Source organism: Streptopelia decaocto, assembly GCF_964273445.1.
Source record: "Streptopelia decaocto genome assembly, chromosome: 9".
In the NCBI taxonomy this organism is placed as follows: Eukaryota; Metazoa; Chordata; class Aves; order Columbiformes; family Columbidae; genus Streptopelia; species Streptopelia decaocto.
In genome coordinates this window covers 1,311,721-1,335,210 of record NC_138664.1, presented here as the reverse complement: position 1 = coordinate 1,335,210, position 23,490 = coordinate 1,311,721, and the positions used below count along the sequence as shown (strand labels likewise).

At 44.5% G+C, this 23,490-nt stretch overlaps 1 protein-coding gene across 1 annotated transcript in view; it reads left to right on the top strand.

Moving 5' to 3' along the window:
• Nucleotides 1–994: 994 nt before the first annotated feature.
• The window catches only part of TNFAIP8L3 (TNF alpha induced protein 8 like 3), a 40,226-nt gene continuing 17,730 nt past the window's right edge, over nt 995–23,490 (top strand). The window contains exon 1 of the mRNA XM_082061083.1: nt 995–1,115. Coding sequence (XP_081917209.1) covers nt 1,064–1,115 — 52 coding nt within the window. The 5' untranslated portion in view covers nt 995–1,063. The remainder of the gene's footprint in view (nt 1,116–23,490) is intronic.

Sequence of the window (23,490 nt, the reverse complement as noted above, 5' to 3'; positions counted from 1 at the left end):
CTACAGGTAGGCGTTCAAGGCACGCGCTGGCTCTTAGGATGTGATCAGATAAACCTATGAGATCTGGTTTATGGTGACATTTGGTTTCTAATTAGAAAGTATTCTTGCTACTACTTTCCTGGGATTTTTGTGCTACAGTTAAAGTGATCTTTGACCTGTAACAAGAAAAAGTAGGAAGGAGTAAAAGCTGAGGGAAAGATCTACCTACCCTCACCAGAGCTGAATAAGTGGCCTCAACAGTGTGAATTAAGGGATGGCTCAAGACTGTAGTATCCTGCAGGTCACAGGCAAAGTCTACAGAGTTCGAGCTAAAAGTTTTCAAACTCAAGATTTCAAAGCAATCTTCTAACATGCTCCTCACTTACCAAATATTGCACTGCCTCCCTGAGCCTGCAAATAGTCTGCAAACAGGCAGCAGCAAAATTCACTCCTTCAGTGTTCTTCTGGGCACTAATATCCAGTAAGAACTGACACTTCCCCACTGTCTCCACTGTTCTGACAACTAATTTTTGAGGAATTTGATCGTTAGGGAGAGGGAGCTAGTGAAAAGACGCAAAGCTACTACTGAAGAGCAGGGGAGATACCCACAAGGAAAAAGAAGAAAACGACTAAGTAAACGGGAGAAACAACGGCAGCCGATGGCATTTCGGTCCTTTCTGTGCTGTCGTGCCCCAGGAGCGCCCTGAGCCGGGGAGGCCACAGCTGTGCGGCCGCCGTCCCGCCGCGGCCAAGCCCGGCAGGCTGGGGAGATGCAGCCGCTGCAAGACGAACTTGTGTAACAGGCTCGGGGAAGGAGCCGCTGCTCCGCCGCGCCCCCGCTGCCTCCTCCCCTCGCCGGAGCCCGCCCGTCTCCGCTCCTCCTTTGCAGCCAATGGCACTAAGCGAGGTGGCTGCATGTGGTGGCGCGGACCCAGCGCCCGGGCTGGGAGGAGAGGAGGAGGCAGCAGCTCTGCCGGCCGCTCGCTCCCGTCTCCTGCTCCCCGGCTCCGGAGGCTCCTGGCAGCGGCGGCCAGCAGCGCTCCGCCCGCCCGCCCTGCCCCGCGCCCCCGCCACTGCCTGCAGCATGGACTCCGACTCCGGGGAGCTCAGCGAAGGCGAGCTGGTCTCACCCGCAGGTAAGAGGGGATGCTGCCGGACGGACCGGTGCCGCCCGGCTCCGCGGGGGACGGCGCTGGGGGCGCCTGCGACAAGGAAGGGGTGTCCCCGCTCCGCTGCCTCCGGGGCAGCCCCGGCGCTGGGCGCTGAGGAGGGGGCGCTGCCGCCCCGCCGGCTGCGGGACCAACCGCCCCGCGCGGACCCGCGGTGCAGCGGGCGGGCAGGACGGCAGCGCCGGAGCACCGAGCAGCCGCCCCGGCGGCGGTGCGAGCGGTGACCGGCCCCTCCGGCGGCTGCTCGGGCAGAACCGCCCGCGGGAAGCAGGAGGGGAGCGGTTCAGCCCCGGGCTCCGCTGTGCCCCGTCCAGCCGGCTGCCCGGGGGAGGGCAGAGAGCTGCCCTGGAGTCGCGTTCAGCCATGATGTGACAGCCGGTTAAATTAGCATGCTTTGTGCTTTATATCCAGAGGCTGCAAAGTTTTTGGGGTTTGGTTGGGTTTGGATATTTTACCATCGCTCCAGGACCAGTTTGCCCACGTGCACGCAGAGCCCTTGGGCTGCTGGGCTTGTGTTTTCAGGTCCTAACTTGTCACCAAAAGAACCATGAAAATGCCGCTGTCTAGCTGCTGCAGCCTGCATAGTTCTTAGATGAGACAGAAGAAAAAAAAAATCTCTCCTGCTGTTTCCAAATTTCCACATTCCTGTGCCCTACACAAACCATCGCTGATGTGCTGCAATCAGAGGCTGTCCTGCACAAACAGAAAGTGGGGACAAACTTGGGTGAAATCCAGCATACACAGAGGTACATGCTCTACCAGTAGAGCACGTCCCAGTGCCAGTCCACTGAGAACTATCAACGCAAGGCCACCCCCTTCCCCACGCACACCTCTGGGTCTCCCACCCTCTTCAGGCAGCAGAGGTGTGACCCCCAGCAGCACAGGTTGCGGCGGCACCACACGCACGCTGGCTCGAGACAGGCGCTGGGCGATGCTGACACTAGGTACAACAGGACCTGTTTGACCGCTTCCCGTGGTGGGAGTCACAGGCACCTTCTCTGAAGCCATTTGTCTGGCATTAGACGTGAGCAAGCACAACTGGAACGAAGTCTGTGATTGCCCTAGAGATTGTAATCAACCCAAGTAGAAAGTTAGCGAGTTATAATAAGAAATCTTTTCCCCATGATCTCTCCAGTTTAGACATGTCCTTTCTCCCAGCTGGCACCTCTGCCCACTCCCCCCAAAAAGAAAGGCTTCCACACCAATCAAATCTTTTAACTACAACATGAAGAAAGTGCCAGATATTTCGTAGAGTATTTTAACTGTTCCATTAATACAGCAGTGATGAACGACAGTAGGAGGTCATAAGTGTTATCTTGTCTAGTCTCACAGCAGAACAGGATTTTATAGCATAGACTTAAATCTAATTCACTTTCAAATATTGAAGGTATTTACTCTTGATATCTTGCTTTGTATTTTCTTACTTGAGATCTAGAGAATGAAATAAGACCAGCAACAGGTCACAGAGCTCCTTATATTCATAAAGCCACATTAGGCTGAACTGACTAACAGACCACCAACAGCTATACTTTTTCATCCAAACATTCAAAGCAGTGCATGAAGTGCAAGTTTAAAACATTACATTTATATACAAACTAATGAAATATAGCTCCTGCCAACAACTTACTTCTGTTCTGAATAGGATTTTCTTTTAAATAAATTAAAAATAACTATGCTTAGAGATTGCCATAAGTGCTTTTTATGTCATCACTTGCTAGCTGCCAAGAGCTGATGTTCATCATTCTCTTCTCCTCTTTTCTATTCCTTCTTTGTACTATCTGAGAAGAAAAATCTGGTATTTTGACCATACACAGCAGATGCCTATGCAGTAGAATAAAATTGGAATAGAGTGAAAACTTGGTGGTTTTGTCTTAACCAGTTGCAATCATCTTTTCTGCACTAAAGAATTACTTGCTATTTGTATCACCCATCCTCTTCTGGAAAATACATTTTAGTTGGATTTCATCTGGTCTTTTTCCCCGCACTCTGCCATATGCACGGCGCAGTGTTCCTCTGCACGTGGGTGTTCAGCAGTCACGCTGTCAGTCACTGCTGCAGGCACAGAGCTGAGGGGTTACAGCGTGGGATCCAAGCACCACCCTGTCCGGGGAGGTGCCGCACCCGCAGGACCGGGGCGTCCTGCTCGCAGGGCAAGCAGAGCGCCTCAGGGAAGGATTTTGGGTTAAGTGCTAGTAACAGTTCAATGTTGGCCCTTTATTTTAGAACAGCCAGGATTTTGCATTGAAAGTGACACCAGCTGGAATATTTTGCTTTCTCTCTCCATTACCAGACTTCACAGGTCCACGTTTGTAAAGCAATGACTTCTGCTGACATGGTTAAAACTCCTTGTAGCCATTGCCCGCTTCTTAGGATGTCTGATTGTTCAAAGCCAGAGCGATACAGTTTGCTCTATCACTAGTGCTCCACGATGCTAATGCAATACAGGTGTTTAAAAGCACATCCCTTTTAAGGGTTGGCACTACTTCTGCAATACTTGTTTTCGCTCCGTCCCAAGGGAGCAGCGCTCCCGCCGTTCCCGAGGCTCACACGCGTGTGCAGAGCAGAGGAGGCTGCCTTGCACCCCACCATCTGCCACACACGCTCGGCTTCCAAGAGCCAGCTGGAGTCTTACTCCAAGATCCCAGCAGCCTCATTTCCTTTAATAGCCCACTTAAAGCCGAGTCTCCAAGGAGGCACAAGTATTTCTTCTGTATTTATTCCGAACACGTTGTCACAATAGCATCTTCATATTTCTTTGGTGCAAACAAAAAGCTCCTTGTATTCAAGTAGCGCAAGATGTTAACTGTATTTCTTTTTAATGTGCACCACACCTCCGCACACAAGAGCATCCAGCTCCACAGCCCTGCCTTCCAGTCTCCTCACACCCATCCATTAGCGCTGCGCATTCCAGTTGTCTATACAGTCAAACAGCTTCCTCTGTTGTGGTTCTTCAACAGAGTTTCTCACGAGTCAGACCCATATTAAGAACACTAAACAGGTTTTCACTAGTCTGAAAAATTACGTATTGTAATGCAGAAGAAAGAGGTTACAAGCGCTACCCTCAGTGAAATTTTTGAGTTTCACCGTACTTGTGACTAATCACATTTCTTGTCCTATAGATAAGCTTTTGAGAACCGAAAAATAATCTTAGAATAGAACATTGTACTCATTTTTTTCATCTTCTCTATTTTTTTTAACCATGAGAGGATGTTTCTTTTCAATTCCTCAGCAGCGCAATGGACGACTTTACTTTTGTCCCAGCCCTTCCATAGGCAGCCGAGCACATCAAAGTGTGATCCTTTGTGCCACCTTTCAGAGCAACGTCTCTCAAAAATCCAGGTCATCTCCAACACCAATGACACTGCAGTGGATTCGGAAGTTCTGCATGTAAGAGAAAGCAGGCCCCGACCTTCATTGCGCCTTGTCCTGGCTTCCCGGGCTGAAACACGCAGAAATTCAGCCATATAGCTTTTATGCAATATTTATTTAAGCCTCTCTACCATATTAACACATTTAAAGTTATTTGATAAATTACCTGAACTCTACTCTGGACAATAAATATATACTTAGTAAAAACAACAGGTTTAAACACTACTTACTATTGTAGAACAGCCCTGACAGACGTGAATAATTTTTTATAGAGCTGTAATATTATTTGATTTGCAATGTTTAGCTAATATTTTTTTCTGCAAGTTTTTTGTCAAGCTATGCAAACCGCCTATACTTTTGTGCTATTAATCTTTTAAGCTTGTTACATATTCTAATCACTGCTTTACAGAGTTAAATGCCATTCAAGAGCAAATCTATTATTGTAAATATAAAACTAATTAGAAAGTGTACTGTAAGATATTTAGCACTTCATTATTAGAGGCATCAGTAACACCCCCGTGTAACAAAGTGCAAGTAGGCATGTTGTAGCTCTTTGCAGTGTGACACGGGTCATTTGAACCATGTCTATCATGACAAAAGGTATATTTTGCCCCAGGGAATACTTGTGTGTTCCAACAAAGAGGGGTTTGATTTAACAAAGCCTTGTTTTGATTCTACATAAAAAGGTTCAAGTCAGATATGCAATAATATTTACTGGGCTTCAGACAAGCCAGCAGAAGTGGTAGAGAACAGCATAAATATGGAAGCTGGAAGGAAAACAAACCACAACAAACATGCACAACAACACCAAACCACACAAAGAAAACGCAAACAGACCACAGAACTATTTTGAGTGGAAGGTGCGGACTCTGCTGGATGCTTCTGTAATGAAGTGTTTTCTAGCACCTGCCTAATAAAGGGCTCTCCCTTCCCTTCTGCTGGAAAACAAAGGAAAGACAAAGCTAGGTGGAAAAAAAGATGGACAGATGACAGGCGTGACCTAGAACGTCATGGGAACCCATGCTCCGACCTGTCTTACAGGGCTTGTTGGAGCACACTGAGGCTGAGGGGAGCACGTGCCGGGCTCCTCTGCCCAGGCAGAGCGGGCAGGAGGCAGCAGGATGCGCCGAGCGACCCCCTGCCCCTGCCTGTCCTTTCTTCCTCCCTTCGCTCTTCCCCCCAGGAAACACCTGGGCTGCCAATCCACACATAGGCCCCTCGTTAGCTCAGCAGCTGTCAAATTAGGAGCCTCATCCAACTGGAAAAAGAAAAAGTAAAAGCTTTGAGAGGCAAAAAAAAAAAATCAATCTAATCATGCTATGATGATAGGAAAGGCTCCAAATAATCCCACTTTTGTCAAGTCGAATAGACAACTTGGACAAGCAGAACAGACAGTTTAGTTGAACAGGTCAACTCATTCAGGCTCCCGTTTTTAAAAAAAAACAATTGGAAAGATGAACTTCATGAAGCCCCGCATTAAAGCCCAAGAACACCTGCCTGTGCAATGGCAACATCTGCTCAGCAGCCTCACCCACAATGTCTGTATGAGATAATACTCTTTCCAATAGCTTTGATAGTTTCTTCCTACTTTCCAGAGGACGCGTATGCAAACATGTGGCCTGAGGAGGACTCACCAGTGGAGCAGAATCTGACTCCCAGGTGGGGACAGCAGGCACACGAAGGATGTTGCGTTATCTTAGTGCATAAATATTGGATGCTTTTGATCAGAACTACTCAGTTTCAGGACAGGGCACGCTGGTGCCACCCAGACACAGGCACAGCAGGCAGGGGCCAGCCACGCTTCGCCAGGTCAGAGAGAGCCAGGGTGGTTGATTTTACGCTTATGTGAATGATGGTTGTAAGGAGCTCTCCATAGCCCCAAACCGGGCTGTTCCCACCTGCAATTATGATGCTGCTAGCAGTCTGTGAACAGAAAGCCTCTGCTTTTTTTTAATATGTGGATATGGACAAGCCTTGGTGCACCAATTTATGATGTCAGATGAAGTTCATAGATAGGAACATGAAACAATATCCTGCCACACCACAATCATCAACTATTCCTGTCTGCCTTGCCAAAGGCCTGGGATGAGACTGGGCTCCATTTGATGTGATATTTTGGCAACAGCAGATGACCTGTACAAGGCAACGAGTGCATCTCCTCAGAATCCTCATACTCCCCTTTTGAAGAAATAAATCTTTTATCCTTCTCATCTGCACCAAATACTAGGACGTTGTGGTAGTCATAGTAGATTACATGATTTTGCTGGTAATGGAAGAAAAAAGCTATAAACCCCAGGTAAAAGAGAAAACAGTAGGCCAGGTAGATGAGAGTTCCTGAAGACCTGCCTGAGAAGCCTTTGGTATCTGCCTTTTACTCACAGAATCAGCCTTGGGGTGCCAGGCCCTCCCAGGTCCCCAAAAAGTAGAACCCTGTAACTTTCTGAGAGTGCTCACTGTCTTTTCTAGTAAACTGAGCAGGACCTGGCTGAGTGCCCAGGCTGCGGTACACAGCCCTCTAAACTGTTTATCTATTAATATACTTCCTGGCACCATTTCAGGCCATGCCAGATAGCCTCCCACAAAATGTCCTGGCATGAGACAGAGGATAACAGTGGCCAGTATGAATTAAACAACATTTGGAGTGTGGGAAATAGCTTGCATCCAGATGGCAGGACGATGCACGTACAACAGGTTCCGTCCCAGCTTATTTACAGGCGCAGACCGTGTGGTCAGCACAGGGTGCAGAGATGCTTCGCTGTCCCTGCGGCCCCTGGGGCATCACTCACGCTGTCTGGGCGGGGGGGGCAGCCTGTGGAACTGTCCCAGGGCTGCCGCCTTCGGCCAAGACCCGGCTCTGGAGCCTTGACCGCTTAAAAGTGTGTTATTTGCTGCTTGTCTGCAGAAATCTCTGACAGTTAGATTATAGGAGAGCATCTTATAGGCTGACAAGTCTAGCTGAAGGAGGCTCATGGGAAGCTGAGACCAACTTGATGCAATAATTATGACCTTATAACCAAGACTTAAACTTCTTGAGAAGCCAAGCTGACCTCAGACACTGGCTGGTAGCCAGTGATTTTTCTACTCTAAGGCTGCCATCTTTAATGAAAAAGACTGAGAAAGAGCAAAAGTCACTTTGCTGTCCTATCCAGTGGGCGCTAACCTCTGCTTGGGAGAGATTCTGTTCTAAATCAGGTTTTCCCGGTTGTTTCTGTCCAGCCTTCCCACAGAGGAACAGTGGCCAGTCTCTCTGTACAGACACAGGTTCTGGCTAACATCTCTTGGTGTAACAACAGAAACTAGAGCAGGAAGGTTGTTTCCATCTATGATACGAAACAAACACTTCCCCTTGAAGACATTGCCTTTGGTTTTCCTACTGGTGGTAGTTGAATATGAAAGGTAATCTTCTGAAACACAAATAGTAGAAATGAGCAGAATACCTCGCTGCCACCAATGAGCATCTCAATTCTGGCATTAACTTTGTTCATTCAAGCTGCTTGTGCTACAGGAAGAACTAACTTTTCTCTCTCTTCAAAGAAATGTGTTAACACTCTTCTATGTTATTCTTTCCTTTACAAACAGTTTTCCATCTACTTTTAGAGGACATACTTTACATGGTCAAATCACTGACAGATGCAGATCAAATAAAAGTTTCTTGGACTTTGAAAAGTGAGTGGGTTTTGGTTTGGTTTTGTTTTTTCCAAATTTCAGATGGTTTTTTTGGTCAAATCCCCCATGCCCTGTAGTGTTGTGCGAGGTGGATGTCACTAGTCTTTGTTTACCTGCATTTAATTTTAACTCTGTGTATTTGTGCATCATTTCCTCTTCCCTCCCAGAAATCAGAAGAAACTGGGTTACAGGTGCAAGAGCAACCTTCATGTTCACTTCAAAGTCCTAGTTGCTGCCTTGCTATTTTGATACTCATCACTATTTTGATATGTTATTTCATTAATGATCTCCACTGTTAAGAGAAATGTTTAGTAAGAGAGGCAGAAATAATCAGTACAGTCATTATGATGCACAGCTACTGGATTTCTTAAAAAAATATAAAGGATCAGTGAGGAAAAATGTTGGATTACAGATTTCGGAATGGGAGAAAAAATTCAAGCCTGAGCATATGTAAAAACTACTTGCACAAACTTTGTGGAGTGCCAGTGTGCCCCATTCTTACCAACCTGGACTAACTGGTGCCCTTTAAAGACACCAGGCTCTATACAACTAGAAGAGGAAGGGTTTGTTTCCGTGATTAAACCTCATCTCTAGCAGAAACCAGCTTCTATCATACAAATCTAGCTTGGCCTCAGTAACGAGGTCTCTCTATCTTCTCTCTTGTCTATGTTTTTAAGAGTCTATTTCCATATTAGTTCCCAAAGGTTGGTGTCAGATAGCATCCTGCATAAGAAGGAATGACACAACACTTTCTATCTGAGGCAAATATGGCTGAGATTCCACTCTTGCCTGTCCCCCCTCAAGCAATAACCACCACAGACACACAAAACCCCACCACCAAACCCTGGGAACCCCTGAGCAGTATAACCAGGATGTGCTTCCAGAGCAGTCACACAAAGCACTTCCCCCTACAGAAATCACACAGAACTGCTCAAAAGCCAAGAACAGATCATCTTAAGGACATGTGAATACCAACATTCTTCATAGTTCTGTGGTTTCACTTGAAAATATGGATTAAATCAGATGCCTGGGGACTTAGGCAGTCCCAATGCTTAAGCTGTTAATCAGCTGGTATCTGTTTGTCCTTCAGACCAGGGTAACTCCTGTAATTTATTTGGCTGATTTCTAAACTGTGAACTGCAGTTCTTTTTAACTAGTTGGTATCATTCACTTCAACAAGTTCAAGATAAAGTTGTGCTGCTTTTACTCAGTGGTAGGTGTTCAAAAGCACCGTTAAGAAGAGCCAGCAAATAGCCACTTTCAACGTTGTGTTGCTATATGCAACAGCTTGTGCTGGTAAAAATGGATGTGTCGACTACGTCAGGAGCAGCGAATGGAACTGCACCCCGGGAGGCCACGCTTTGAAAAAGGCCCGGCAGGTGCAGCGTGCGCTGGTGCACAAAGGCAAGGAAGGTCCAAACCCCCTTGCACCCTCCGTTTGACTGTCACGTGTCACCAAAGGAGGCCAAGTCCCTCGCAGGGATGCAGGTACCAGGATTCCTGCTATATTCTCCATCTCCCAGCCTCTAGAATCTTTTTCAGTTCTTTCTCTTTCCACCTATCCTCACCTTTCACACGTTATTTCGTGTTCCTTCTCCAGATACCCACACCTTTCTGGAATGTAACTCATCTTCTCATTTCCCCTGTGCCTCAGCCATTACAATATTATTTCACCAGCCCCAGTTCTTCCAGTATTGATCTGATTCTTCTTCCTTATTCCATTTTTTTCTGAAATATTCCCGAGTTTGATTTCTGCCACTATGAAAGGGAGAAAATACTATCAAGTTATATTTCATGAAAGGGATAACAGACAAGAGTGAGATATTGTTTTGTCTTTGTAATTAGAGGTATTGGAAGCAGATTTGCCTCACCAGAGGGCTTAACCTGCCTCCTCTGGCAAACGATACAGACAGTGGGCTTGCAAATGAGATCAGTCTCTTGATTGTACAGCATGTTGAGAACAGGAAAGTTAATTTGATTTTGAAATACTGAAACAGGTAGATGCAATATTCGCCAGAAAGTGAGAATACAGTAGCGTCTCCACAGATAACAGGAGCTTCCCTATTTTCTCCCCAGAGTTCATTCCTGAACAAACACCTACTCAGAGAAACAGTATATCCTCACCCCCATAAGGCCGAATCATTGAGCTTGATTAGCTGGTCCAGGGGAAAATTGCATTTCTCTCCAGACACAGCAGCCTGAGACTGCCACTGATCAAATGAGGTCAGAGAAGGACAATCCTTTCTAGTGATATTGCTTAATTACAAGGAATAAAGGAAAACAGAGCCCAGCCCTTTTGCAGAGCATTGTGACGAACCGTGGCATGCAGATCTCCCCACTCAAGTTTACCAATATATTTTCTTAGAAGTTCTAATATTTTTAATGACAAGATATTGTAAGAGAATTCACAGTTTGCCTCTAGAAAGCAAACAGAAGCTTTAAACAGCTCTGAAGAGGCAGTGAAGGTGAGAGAGGCTTCTAGAAACTGAACTCTTCCCTTAGGAGAAGAACATTCGGTGTTGTTCTGCCAATGAGACAAGGATGAGAGCACAGAAACACACCAAGGGAGACTTCAGGGAAAGGACTTGGAGCACCGGAATTCACCAGAATACCACTACGTGCCCCCATCCACCTTTCCGCCCCACGCTGGCCTAAATCAAGCTCAAATAAGAGCCAAGCCTATCCTTTGCAGGCCACCAGCCACCCTGACACCTGGGTTTCATCCCCCATCACCAGGGTCCCCACGTTCCACCACAGCATCTCTATGGATCGCTAACGCCAAATGCCAGACCCACCTCATCCATCCTCAGTCAGCAGCGTCTTGTCTAGAACAAGATTGCCGTAGCAACAGCTGAGCAGCATCAAGACAAACAAGCGATGTGTGGGGAGAGAATTCAGGGTGATGGTGGGGGCAGCCGTTAGTCCACGTTTTCCAAATGTTCATAGAACAGAATCTGATTTCCTTGAAGTCACTACAGTCAATGACAAGGTGTAAAAGGTGCGTAAGTGGCTGCGCACTGGAGTAAAGCGTGAGCAGACACACCAAAGGACCAGTGCAGGGAACCACAGACTGCGAGAGGACTTTACTACACACCTGGTACTGAAACAGCTTTTCTGTGTTCTTGGAGTTCCTTTTATCTCATAGCCACATTTGATAGAAATTCAAATACCACGGGCGCCATTGTTAAACAGCTGATTTGGAAAGACTTCATTTTTCTTTCCTCACTTTTACAGACATTAAAGCAGTAGTTATGCTTCCTATTAGCAAACGTAACTTAGGGACAATTGATGCCTATGCTTAGTCACTTCATCGATGACTAAAATAGAAATTCTCTCTACAGATCGTATGTTATTAAAGACATTGGCAACAAATCTTTAAAGAAGTACTTAGAGCTTGCTTTTAAAGCCATGTGGCTTCTTTACCATGATAAAGTTATAAAAATACACATTACATCATAAAGCTTATAAAAAAACCTTACCATTTTGTTGCTGAAAGTTTTACAGCCATCTACATGAATTTGTTTGGTTTGAAACTTGCCTCAACCTAACATTTTTTTTTGGCCTGGAAACATTTTTTTATACAAACAGCATGTGTCTGAATATAACTAAGCTTTTTTTATACATATATAAAGTGGACAAAAGCAGTTTTCCTTAAGTAAGAAAATGCTATATATAGAAGAAAAGCTAAATACTTCCAAGTCATAAGCTTCAGCAGGTTTTTTGACGTCATCCCTAGACAGGCCAAAACACAACAAACAATATAAAAGCAGTTTCCTTCATAAGAACACACAGAACATCAAAACCAGCTTAGGAAGTAAAGAGAACAGTGTTCTGCAGAACTGAAATCATTATCCTGCTGGTTCATGTTTTTCACTCTAGTGATGATCACGCCCTGTTACCAAGAATGGGAGATGCGCACACATCAGTAGCTAAACCTTTAAAGTTGAGTTTCAAATATTTTGAACAAATGTCAAGACCTGAATAAGTTGAAGAAGACACAGGCTCCGAACTCTTGAGGGGTTCAGGGCAGAATAACAGCTCTGGGGAAGAATGTTATGCGGAGTTTTTGTACCATTAGAATTGCAGACTGTTATTGGGGATAAATCAACCTCTGCCTCCCACAGTTGCCCCAGGGGCAACTTGTTCTCTTGTTGGGGTTTTTCTGGGTCTTTTTAGCAGATCCACAAATAAATATATATATATATATATATGTGTGTGTGTATATATGTAGAGGCACACATAAAATAGATATTTAAAGTTACTTTCATCATGAAAGGTGTGTATATGAATTCAGATGATGAAAAGGAAACAGAGTCTATCTTACCAAAACCAATTCACAGTGAAGCAGCAAATACAAATACGTCTCCAGACAGTGCTACCCGAGCCACTGAAAGCAGGGCGACCAACTCTGCCACAATACAGTTACCCATGTCGATCACTTGCCAGAGGAAACGTCAGATGGCTACAGTTAAAGGGCATAGGGAGGATGCTCCTAGGATCCACCCAGCGTGTCAGATGTCAGCAGATGGCTCGCTGATTTGGGCTTCGTTCAATTCAGAGATGTTCTAACGCAAGGACAGACACACGCAGAGTAACACAAAATGGTAGCATTTAAGAATCTTTACCATTTTTTCACATGCTTATTTGGAAAAAGATTGAAAACATCTAAGTAAGGTTTTCCAGGTTGTTGTTTTTTTTTCTCTTTTCCGTTTTTCATCAATAAAAAAACAAAAAAATATCCTTTCTTCATGTAACCTCCTTGTAGGTGTTTATATCAGTAATACTGTATTCATATTAAGCCTGGACTTCCATATTAATGGTTTGTCCACCAATTTAATACATTGTCAAATTTATCTGTCGTTGCTGTACATTTTGAACCAAACTTTGCCACTTTAGATTTCTGTGAAATGATGCCTTCCTGAATTTCAAAGCAAATAGGCTTTGAAACTTCAGGACTTTGTAAATATATCTGTCTAATTTCTTTGTGCAACCTCCCATCTGACACCCTTTCAAAATCTGATAGATGAAGTACTGGACTGACAGCAGGGTCTTAATCACAGCCTTAAGCAACTATTTCAGTTGTGTCTGGTTCTCCTCCCACTCCCGGTCTGCTTTGCCCATTTACCTTTACTATTTTTAGGCCAGGAGTGTCTTTCACTATGAGTTTGTGCAGTAAAACTCAAGATATTGTATTAAAAACACTAATATCAATGCGGTGCAACCCCCAGAAATAAGCTGCACTTCTGCAGTTCACACACCATCTTCACTATGAAAAATACACATGCGTTCAATATGGTCTCAGAAGCCTTTCAGAAAATGCTGCAGTTGGAGAACTGATTTATCTTAACCACACTCAGCTTTGTTATATTAAACCCATGACTGCATTTTTTTTTTTCCAATAAGCAGTGCTACTGCATACGATAAGACAATAAAGGAATGTTAGAAGTAGAAAATTAATATTTTTAGCAATTCAGCTAAAGAAGACACACTAATGTTCCCCCCCCCCCCCCATCTTTCCATTTGCTTCTGATTCCAACTGTCTAGCTTTCTGGCAGTGAAATTGTGTTTGGAATAAAAATAGAACCCACAATTTGGAACTATCAAGTGTTGCTTTGTTTTCCTTTCCCCTTTAATGCATGAGCCTCTTACTGAAATAAAGACTTTCACCCAAAAATAACTTATCAGAACAAAATAAGTTTGGTAGATTCAACGTGCTCGTGATTGTTGGCATATTGTCTGATAGAAGCCTTTCGAAACACAGGGTGGGATCAAGCACAAGAAGAGATCCTGACCAAGTGACAGGACACGGGGTTTCTTCAATGACTGCAATACACACACCATGGTCTAAGACCACGGTCTCCCTAAAACCCCCTGTAAGCCAGAGTGAGAAGGGTTCCCCACAGCACACAGAGTCGCTCTGTTTTCTTCGGACTCCAAATTTCAGTTTTTCCATGTAAAATAGTCTGTGAGGACTTCACGTATATAGCCCATAACCCACTTATACCATCATCTTCGAGACATTGCTTGTTGCCAGCCTTACTTGTGTGCAGGCCAAGGAACATGGACATTTTCTGATTCTGCCAAGAGTTTCCCACAGAAATCTGTTTTCTAGGGTGTGAATTTGTGCTTTAAAACCACAGCTCAGACAATGCCCCAGTGGAAAGAATAAGAAATCCTGTTCTAAGGTGACAAGATCCAGTAACTTGGCACTAACCCTCCAGTTCTAGAAAGCCACATAACACCTGGCCTGAAATATAACAAACTGCAAAATCAGGCCTGACATATAGCCTTTCATTAACAGAGCTCTGATAGTAAACTTGCCTGTAGAAACACACGTTGAAGATCTACTAGTAAACAGGTATAGTGGATAACATTAATTTCCTTCTACCACTGCTTAAGCTCAGTGTATTTAACCGAGAAGTGAGATCACTGTTTTCCCCACAAACTGGAGGTTTGTCACAGTCAGTCAATGTTCGCAGGGATCAGCGGCTGCTGGAGACAGAACAAGAAGCACTCAGCGTATCTGCAGCCAAGGGGGTTTAGTCTGACATTAGGAAAATCTTTCGAACTGTAAGAGCTGCAAATATTGCATTAAGCGACACAGGGATGTCTAATCGAACAGATTAGACAATTATCTCTTGCAGCCTGGTAGTCTTATCTCAGAGAAAGGAATGGATGAGATTATTGATTAAAATCTTTGTTTCTTGAACCTCATGTTTCTATTACTGAAACAATACACAGCAAATTGAAACTTGGTTTGGTGATGTAAAGAATTATTTTCTTTGCCAAACCAAATGAGCAGCTAACTTTGCTCTCCACGTGAGCAGACAATCATCTTTGTCAAAAATCTGTCCTTAACTCAATCTCATTTCAACCCTGATAGCCTTTTAGATACGAGTTCTAATCTTTCTAGAGAGTGTCATTACTGCAGTTAATACCTGTGTGCCCAGATGCAATAATCCTCACATCAGCCAAACAACCCTCGCTGGCTGCAAATTTAGAGTTTCTGAGCCTCGTTCATCAATCAGTTACCTAATCACCAAGTTGCAGGTGATTTTTAACACAAACATTGATTTCCAAATGTAAATGCAAAGACAGCTCCGTTGCAGAGGCTGGAAAAAATGAAAGAAAACCACTTGATTATCCTTACCCCTCATTCTCTGCATCAAGCTGAAAAACTATAGATTGTATGAAACCACGAGATCAGGGTGAACTGTTGGTGTGTATTCGATGTTATCAATTCACATCCACATCCATTTTCGTCTCCCCACATTCAGTTCAGATTAATCCCTCCCAGCACCACCTCAGCTGTTACTGATCCTCCGTTGCTCCCCTCGCCTCTCCCAAGCCCACGTTCCTCCACCTTCTGTGCCAGCTGGCTTCGAAAGCTGAAAAGTGCCACTCAGAGTCATCAGCAAGATATACCCAGAGATCTGTCCGTAACATCTTGTATTTATGCATCGTAAAGCCGCTAGCCATTATTGGCACCTAATGGCAAACATCCCGCCCTTAAATAATACAACTATCTCCTGTAGACAGTTGTAGATGCAGCTTGCCTAATGCCCACTAGCAGCACTTTGTGGGTGTAGGTTACACCTGGAAAAAGGAAGGTGGATTTCTGCTCAGTTAAAGATGCAGCATCTACTCCCAGCCTGCAGGTCCATGACGTGTTGGTTTACGGTTCCGCAGCGCCAGGAGGCAAATTAATACCAAGTGCAGTTGCTGAGGAGCAGATGCACTTTCTGGCAAACCTGCAACGTGATTTTATACATTTAACATCTGGGGTTTTTGTTTTAAACTTGTTATAACAAAGCCATATATAGGAGGAGGAAAAAAGCCACCGGAGTCTTACAAAAGTAGAACTGTTCCTAAAGTGAATCAAGATAGACTAAACAGACCATCCATCTTATGAATCTAATACTTCATGCACGCCAGACTTCATGAGCATCACGTTTGGAACTTGCGAACATAGAGGTTTTCTTTAGTTTTATCATATGGGATAGACAAGGGAAAAGTCATTTTTCATCTCAAGGAGCATCCTACAAAGTCATTCTGGGCTATGCAAGCAAAGCGCATCAGAGCAAAATCACTGAAATACAATGCATGAACAAAATTACTACAGAAAGCAATTGGCATAATGTTCAGCTACTCTGCTGCCAGGAATAAACTAATCAAGCCTTGATGAGATTCACTTGAATATTAAAGGAATTAAACATTCCTCTATCTCATAGATTAAAATAAAATATCTCAACAGAAAGCATTTAAAATATAGTAAGATAGTATTTCCAGGGACCATTTGAGCTTATACCATAAGAGAGCACTCTGTCTGTGACCACCACCTGAGCACGGAGCACACAGCTGCTTACACTGGCTAATCCAACGGTTTTCTCTCTTTCTTCCAGACTACTAAAGAATATTTCTGCTTTAAAAAACAAACTAACAAAACAAACACCACCAACACAAACAAACCTGCACAACCTAAACAGCAAAAACTCAAATACTGCCAAACTAACTTCAATATTAAATTCACAAAGCGAACAGGAGCCCTTTAAACATATGATCAGACAGACTGACACATGCATTGGCACACAGTGCCTGTGGAGGTGACGCCTTGGTTCGCACACAGCTTCACAGAGTGCCCTCACGACTAAAGAATTACAGCTTCAGGTTTTTATAGGTTTAAATTGGCTTCTTCAACAACAAAAAAAATCAACAGCTCACACAAACAGTTGGATCCATTCTCGGTTCCATGAGACAATGGAACAGAAGCACAGTGAGCACCCAGAGGAACCCTGGTCCCACCTGTGCCTGCTGCCAGCAAACACCACAACACAGCACGCCGCAAACACCACAGCGCGCCGCAAACACCACAGCGCACCGCAAACACCACAGCGCGCCGCAAACACCACAGCGCGCCGCAAACACCACAGCGCGCCGCAAACACCACAGCGCGCCGCAAACACCACAGCGCGCCGCAAACACCACAGCGCGCCGCAAACACCACAGCGCGCCGCAAACACCACAGCGCGCCGCAAACACCACAGCGCGCCGCAAACACCACAGCGCGCCGCAAACACCACAGCGCGCCGCAAACACCACAGCGCGCCGCAAACACCACAGCGCGCCGCAAACACCACAGCGCGCCGCAAACACCACAGCGCGCCGCAAACACCCTGCGCACACTCTGGAGCACCAAGAAAATCTGGTGTCGTTTGCAGAGGTTTCCACCCAGGCCCCAGCACACCACTGTAGGCTACGCAGAACGGTCTCTAAGCCAGACCCAGGCTCCTTCCAGTACAGAACTTCTCATAGCAGCAAATACCCAGACAAGAAGAACAAAGTATGTTTTAATACCAGCACCAAAATTTCTCAGAGACTCCAAGTAACAGCCCCAAGACCTCTCAAAGTAGAAGACACACCAGCAGTACCAAGGAGCTACACACCCACCTTGCAAGTTGTGAATCCTTCAGCCTTCCACAACCTCCTTCCTCCTCCTCCCCACTGCCCTACGGTGGATCTCACACTCTCCTCCCACTCTTCACTTCAAGCACCAGCTGGTCAGTGAAGCCATTGATTTCTGATGGGAAACACCTTGTGCTGTGGGGCAGCAGCAGCAGGGCACTTTGGGCTGCATCTTCTGCTTGGATGCAGCAAGGCTGGCAGGTACCTCCTGGCACTGCCCCCTGTGCCTTTGCCGTGCTGGGCTGCAGCATCTCACCTACTGGAGATGAACACAGGGGAGCTTTGCATCTCAGCAGGGGCTGTGACCCCCAGGTTAGGCCTGAGACTATCAGAGCTGACACACGTCCCATCCCTCCAGCTTGCCCAGCTCCAGAGGCCGTCAGCGAAAGCGCCGTTGCCACACAAACCTCCCACGATTGCACGTTCTGCAGGTCTCAGATGCATAGACCAAAACGTGACTATGCAGTTCATGTTATTCAGAGCCATTGATTCATTTTTAGCCTCACTTAGGTACTCTGAAGTCTGCTGTGTAGTTTTCCTTTTCAGTCGTTCCCATGCTCAGAAAGCAAAATATAAATAGGATTGCAGAGACCAATTTTCCATCCCTTCCAGAGTAAATTTAAATCTGCAGTATTGACAATGTCATATGCGAGGAGCAATTGCACAGTAGGACTGGGTAGCAAGGCAGTAAAACATTCTGCAAGCGTTAAAGGAATTTGTTTTTCAGTCGGGCTTTTGGCTATGAGACTATTTTTAAAATGTATTAATATATTTGAAGAACAGTGACGGAATTGTCTTGCAGTATGAAGTCAGTTAATATATGAAATTAGTATCTTCAGAGTACAGTAAAGCTATTTAAATGCTCAAGATACTTTATTAGCATTATGGGGAATAACATAATTACCAATTTTGCTATTAATAAAGTCAATTAGGTTTATTGTGTAACACTGAAGCAAGGCCTAACTGTGCAGTTTTACTTTGGTGAAAAACCCGTCAGGTGAGGAATTAGTGCTGGACATAAGTCATTTTGTGGGAAGGAAACAGGAAAATGATTGTTTAATAAAATGTTACAATTTTTTTAATTAACTAGCAGGTATTACTAGTTCGGTGGAAATTAAATGTTTAAGTGACATCTCAGACCGTGAAAATCCCCCTGTCGGGGCCCGCAAGGGACGCAGCACTGGAGCGGGCAAATGGGAATCTAGAATTAATTAACTCTCCCACTAGCAGATAAGTCTAGGTGGAAGTTCTCAATCTGGAAATGATGTTATTTGGGTCTCTCCTTCACATCCTTCACCATATCTTTCACGGTTGCTAAGAAACAGCAGCACTACAGTAGAGTAATCAGTCCCACTCCATTCTAAATGGTAGTTAATTAGCCCATGTGTGAAGTGGGATTCCCAGCGTGAGAAACGTGAGCGTTGACGTTTAAACGCACAAACCGGCACAACCAGAGGACAGAAAATTCAAGCTAAATCAAAATGTTCAAATAGCAAAAAGCTTTGGAAAGTTTACATTTCCCAGGATGTCTTACAGTATTTGGGTGGAACGAAAGGATCGCGACGAGCTGTTTCCCAAATTCCAACCTTAATGAAAACTCTCAGCTCGAGTGTGAAATCTGATGGGTGCAGAGACAAAGATGATGTGATTGGATCAAATGAGAACAAGTGCGGGGTTTGTTCTCTGACACGGCATAGACAGCAGGAGGAGCTTTACGGCTTAGGAGAAGGTGGGAAGGAAAAGATGCTGCCAGGTTTGGGGGTTCTTGAGCAAATTCAAAGGTATATTTCTGTAGGGAAATAAAGAAGAGAATCTGGTACAAGTTATCTGGGAATAGAAATGCTTAGGTTACACAAATATGCCTTATTATTCTTGTCTTCTGCATTTCTTTCTTACCTGCATAAGTTTAAACATTATGGTCTGGAACAGAAATAAGTCTCGGCTTTGTTGTTTGCCAGGGAGTTTTCTAATTAGTGCCTCTGCTGCAGTCAAAGGATTTTGTCATTTGATTTCCAAACATGAGTGAAAATTCGGTATTTCATTATGAAAGAACAGAGGACAAGTGCCTGATGTATGAAGATCAAGGCAGATCTGTCATTATCTTTCTAGCAAATTTGCGGCAGCAGTAATACCATGTTTTAACTAAGTAAGAGAATTTTAAATACCTCAGAATCTGATTGCTGTGAAAGCCTCTTTTTTTTTTTTTCCCTCTCTTCTCTGTGTAGTCTTACATGAGGAGAATTTTCAGGAAAAGCAAAAGCTGCTTCAGTGTCTTTTCCAAGCAGGAATGTTGCAGAAACACTTTCTAACACAAATGCAATGGACTTGTGGGTTCTCACTGAGCGGAGACTCTCACAGCCTGTCTGGGTGCAAGGTGTTCACATCAACAGCCAGCAGAGCTGCGCTCTGCTGGACAGCCCTCAGTTCAGGAGGTATTTATAAGAGCCAACACGTTACGTGCAGGATAAACTCTGCAACCAAAAACGGAAAGATATTTCTGTGCAGTATGCTCTGAGAGCTTTCAAATTATAAAAATGTAGAAAATCTGTTTAAAGTCCTTATTTGTTGAATATGTGTGTATATTTCAGTGTGTGTTGCTATTTCCAGACTGAGATTCTAAAGTTATTACTCCGATTATCCCTCAAGCCTCTATTTTCCTTCCTCTCCATAATGGTATAGAGATTGATACATCCAGTAAGAAATCAATTATTATCTCATTGTACTACTGATTGGGATGCCAGAGGGCTTTTAAGACGTGTTGTAAATAAGCATTTTGACAGAGGCCACATTGGCTGTGACCCAAAAGAGAAGCTGTGATGACTTTTGGAGCAGCTAAGTGCTGTTTTGGAAGTGAGCTGAGCCAGTGGCTGTTGGCAAAGGGGCAGGAGAAGGTTGACGTGTACAATCAGCAGGGATGGACGCAGCCCTGACCTAGGGGAGGAATAGACATTGTAGAGCCACAAGCGTATAGGAAAATGAATGAACTGAGCAGAGCTGGGGGTGAAATGGGGACAAAGCTTTCCCTGCTCCCACTCCTTCCTCTACCAAGCCCAGCCCTGACTGCATAGGGATGAAAAAGATCTCTATAAGACAAACTTCAGTAAGGACCTAAGGTCCATATACTGCCAAGGACTTATGTTACATTACACCCAGATAATACAGTATTAAGAAAAATCTCCAGTTCTAGCCATAAAGGACTTGGTTGGCTGTGGCTGGAAAGAGTTTCACAGGAGCTTGCTGGCTTGTGAGAGCGCAGTTTTAGAGAGCATGATGGACAGTCCACAAAAATCCGTTTAAGGTCATGTATTTTAATTACATAAATACGTATGCTAGTGTGCCATTGCCCTTTGAATGTCATTGTGAGGCACGGTAACTCAATGAGACTGAGAGTTTTATTGCTGATACCCAAATCTAATGTATCATTTGATTGTAAGGAATGATACCCAAGGGGCTGACAGCACTGCCTGAGCCTTGCACAGGGGCTTTAAAGTATCTTTTATGAGATTAATCTGTGAATAAAACTAGGCTTGAGTTAGAGTATCTCAACTCTAATAATCACAGACTCATACGGTGTCTTGCTCTTTGGCCAGTGCCCCAGACTGCCTCTCTGGCTTCTTCTGTAAGAACTGCAGCGCTGGCAGCAACCAGAGGTCTGGCTGCACATATATTGTATATAAAGGAAAGGAAAAAGCAGAGGTGTTCTGCCCATGGTCATAAACTGTCCACCCCATACCCAAGGTATGTCATTCACAACCTTAATTCTATCAGTCTCAGCAAGAACTACCCATGTACTGTCTCCCACACAAAGATGGTTGCAATGTCCTAAAAGCACCGGTTTAGGTGGTAGTTCTGTGCCCAGAAAACTTGAGGTCCTTAAAGCAACCTAAAGAAGCCTTTATTGGAAACATCAGCTAGTTCTGTAAGTACCAACGCCTGAATTCATGGCCACATGGAACAGGATGACAGGGTAATTCCACTCTGTAGGAAGGAAGCAGTTTAGGTCGAGCTGCACTCTGCCTGCAAGTCCGAGAACTGTTGAACATTGTTTCAGGGAAGTTCTCATAAAGGCTGCTGGAGATGCGGATGTGTGACAAATGGATTTGGCTCCATGAATCCGTTGGCTAAAACTCCTACGTATGGCACGAACAGCGACAGATGCTCTTACAGCGTATGAATTGTCATAGCAGAAAGGGAGGAGCTGGCAGGACGTACAGACGCTGGGCAAGGACTGCGTTCCTGCTTCCCCAGTGGTGTGCCTGGCAGATCTCTGTGCTCTAGTGTTTCAGCTTTCAAAGGGAGCTTTTGGAAAAGGGCTGTGGAATAGCCACTCAGTTTCCACTTGACAGAAAGCAGCAGTTCAGACTCCCTCACTGTAGATTCTCTCTAGGGAACAGCCCTAGAAATGAATCAGGGAAAGGCGTAGCACAAAATAAGCTGCTGTTTCAACTGGCAGAATGCAGAATATACTTGTGTTGGGCTATTTCTGTCTGTCTTGTAAAAGAATAATTCCCATAATTTTCAATCATTTCTCCAAGTAACACAATCTGATGTCATTTTTCAGCACTAGTGGAGGAGAAACCTCTATTTAAACCTTCTAAACAATCATCGGTAACTAGATGAAGCGGTAACAAAGCTAAACAAATATGCCAGATACCCAAATGAACTTGCTATCTGATCCAAAGTGCTGGGGAAAGAAGTACTAATTGTGATGGGTTCTTTGAGTGGCAAAGTTCCCAGCCCAGCAATAGAGGCAGCCCCTATGTACCCTGGAGCAGCCACCGTCCCGCAGCGCAGCGCAAAGCCAACCGCAGCGACAGCTCCCGCCAGCCAGGCTGCTGCACTGATTCTCTATGGCTTGTTTAGCTTTGCAGATCACTCTTCTATAGTGAATTTAAGCTTGTAGATAATGTACAAGGTTTTCTTAGTTACCACTGTCACCTTGGAAAAAACTGGGCTGCTCTGGTCATGTCCACACAGGTCTTACTTATTCAGATTGAGTGCTAGGCAGTACTTTCTGTATGCTTTACCTAGGAAATCAACTCAAACCTCTGTGGAGAGCTGTGGGTTTTTTTTACTCTATAGAAAGCTGCTACTAGTGTAATTCGACACAAGCAAAGATCTCTGCAAACATCTGCATTTCATCCAATACAAGTGGGAAGCGGAATGCTTGATGGTTTAGTGGATTCTTTTGTTTGTCATTTTTGTTTCTAATTAATCTGTCTTTATTCCTCTGCTAATAAGTTAGGTCATGGAGCTACATCTATCTTCTTGCATAACTTGAACAGCATAGGCGCTGCCATGCCATGGGAAGCCAATGTTTTCTGTGCTGCGCTGTTTTATGCAGTTGTTTCTTTAAATGGCCATTATCAAAGAATGAACAACATAAATGAGCCATCAGAAGTTACAAGCTTTGAAGCTCTCTATAACAACTGGTCTTAACTAAAAGCCAGAACTTCAGCTTCACCAGCAGCAGTAATACGGACAAGAAAGAAACATTTCATGTAGTGCCTACAGAGACTCCTACTGATCACCACCACATGAAAGGACACCAAAGGGAATATGTGCGAGACTTCAGTTTCGCGAGGTTAATACATTATCTACTTGAATCAGGGAAAAAACAGAAGAAAGAACACAGGACACTAAGAAGTTAAAAAAAAAAGTCCCCCTGATTTAATTGGAAAGCATCACTTGGCTGGCTTCCTCAGCAGTGGTTGGAAGCCATCCCAACTCTTTATATATTTAGAAATGATATAATTCAAGTCATAAATTATTTCTTAATAAGCAAGAGTGCTCCCAAAGTATGTGATTTAAGCCGGCACAGCTTGTGACAACTGGGGCTGTTCAC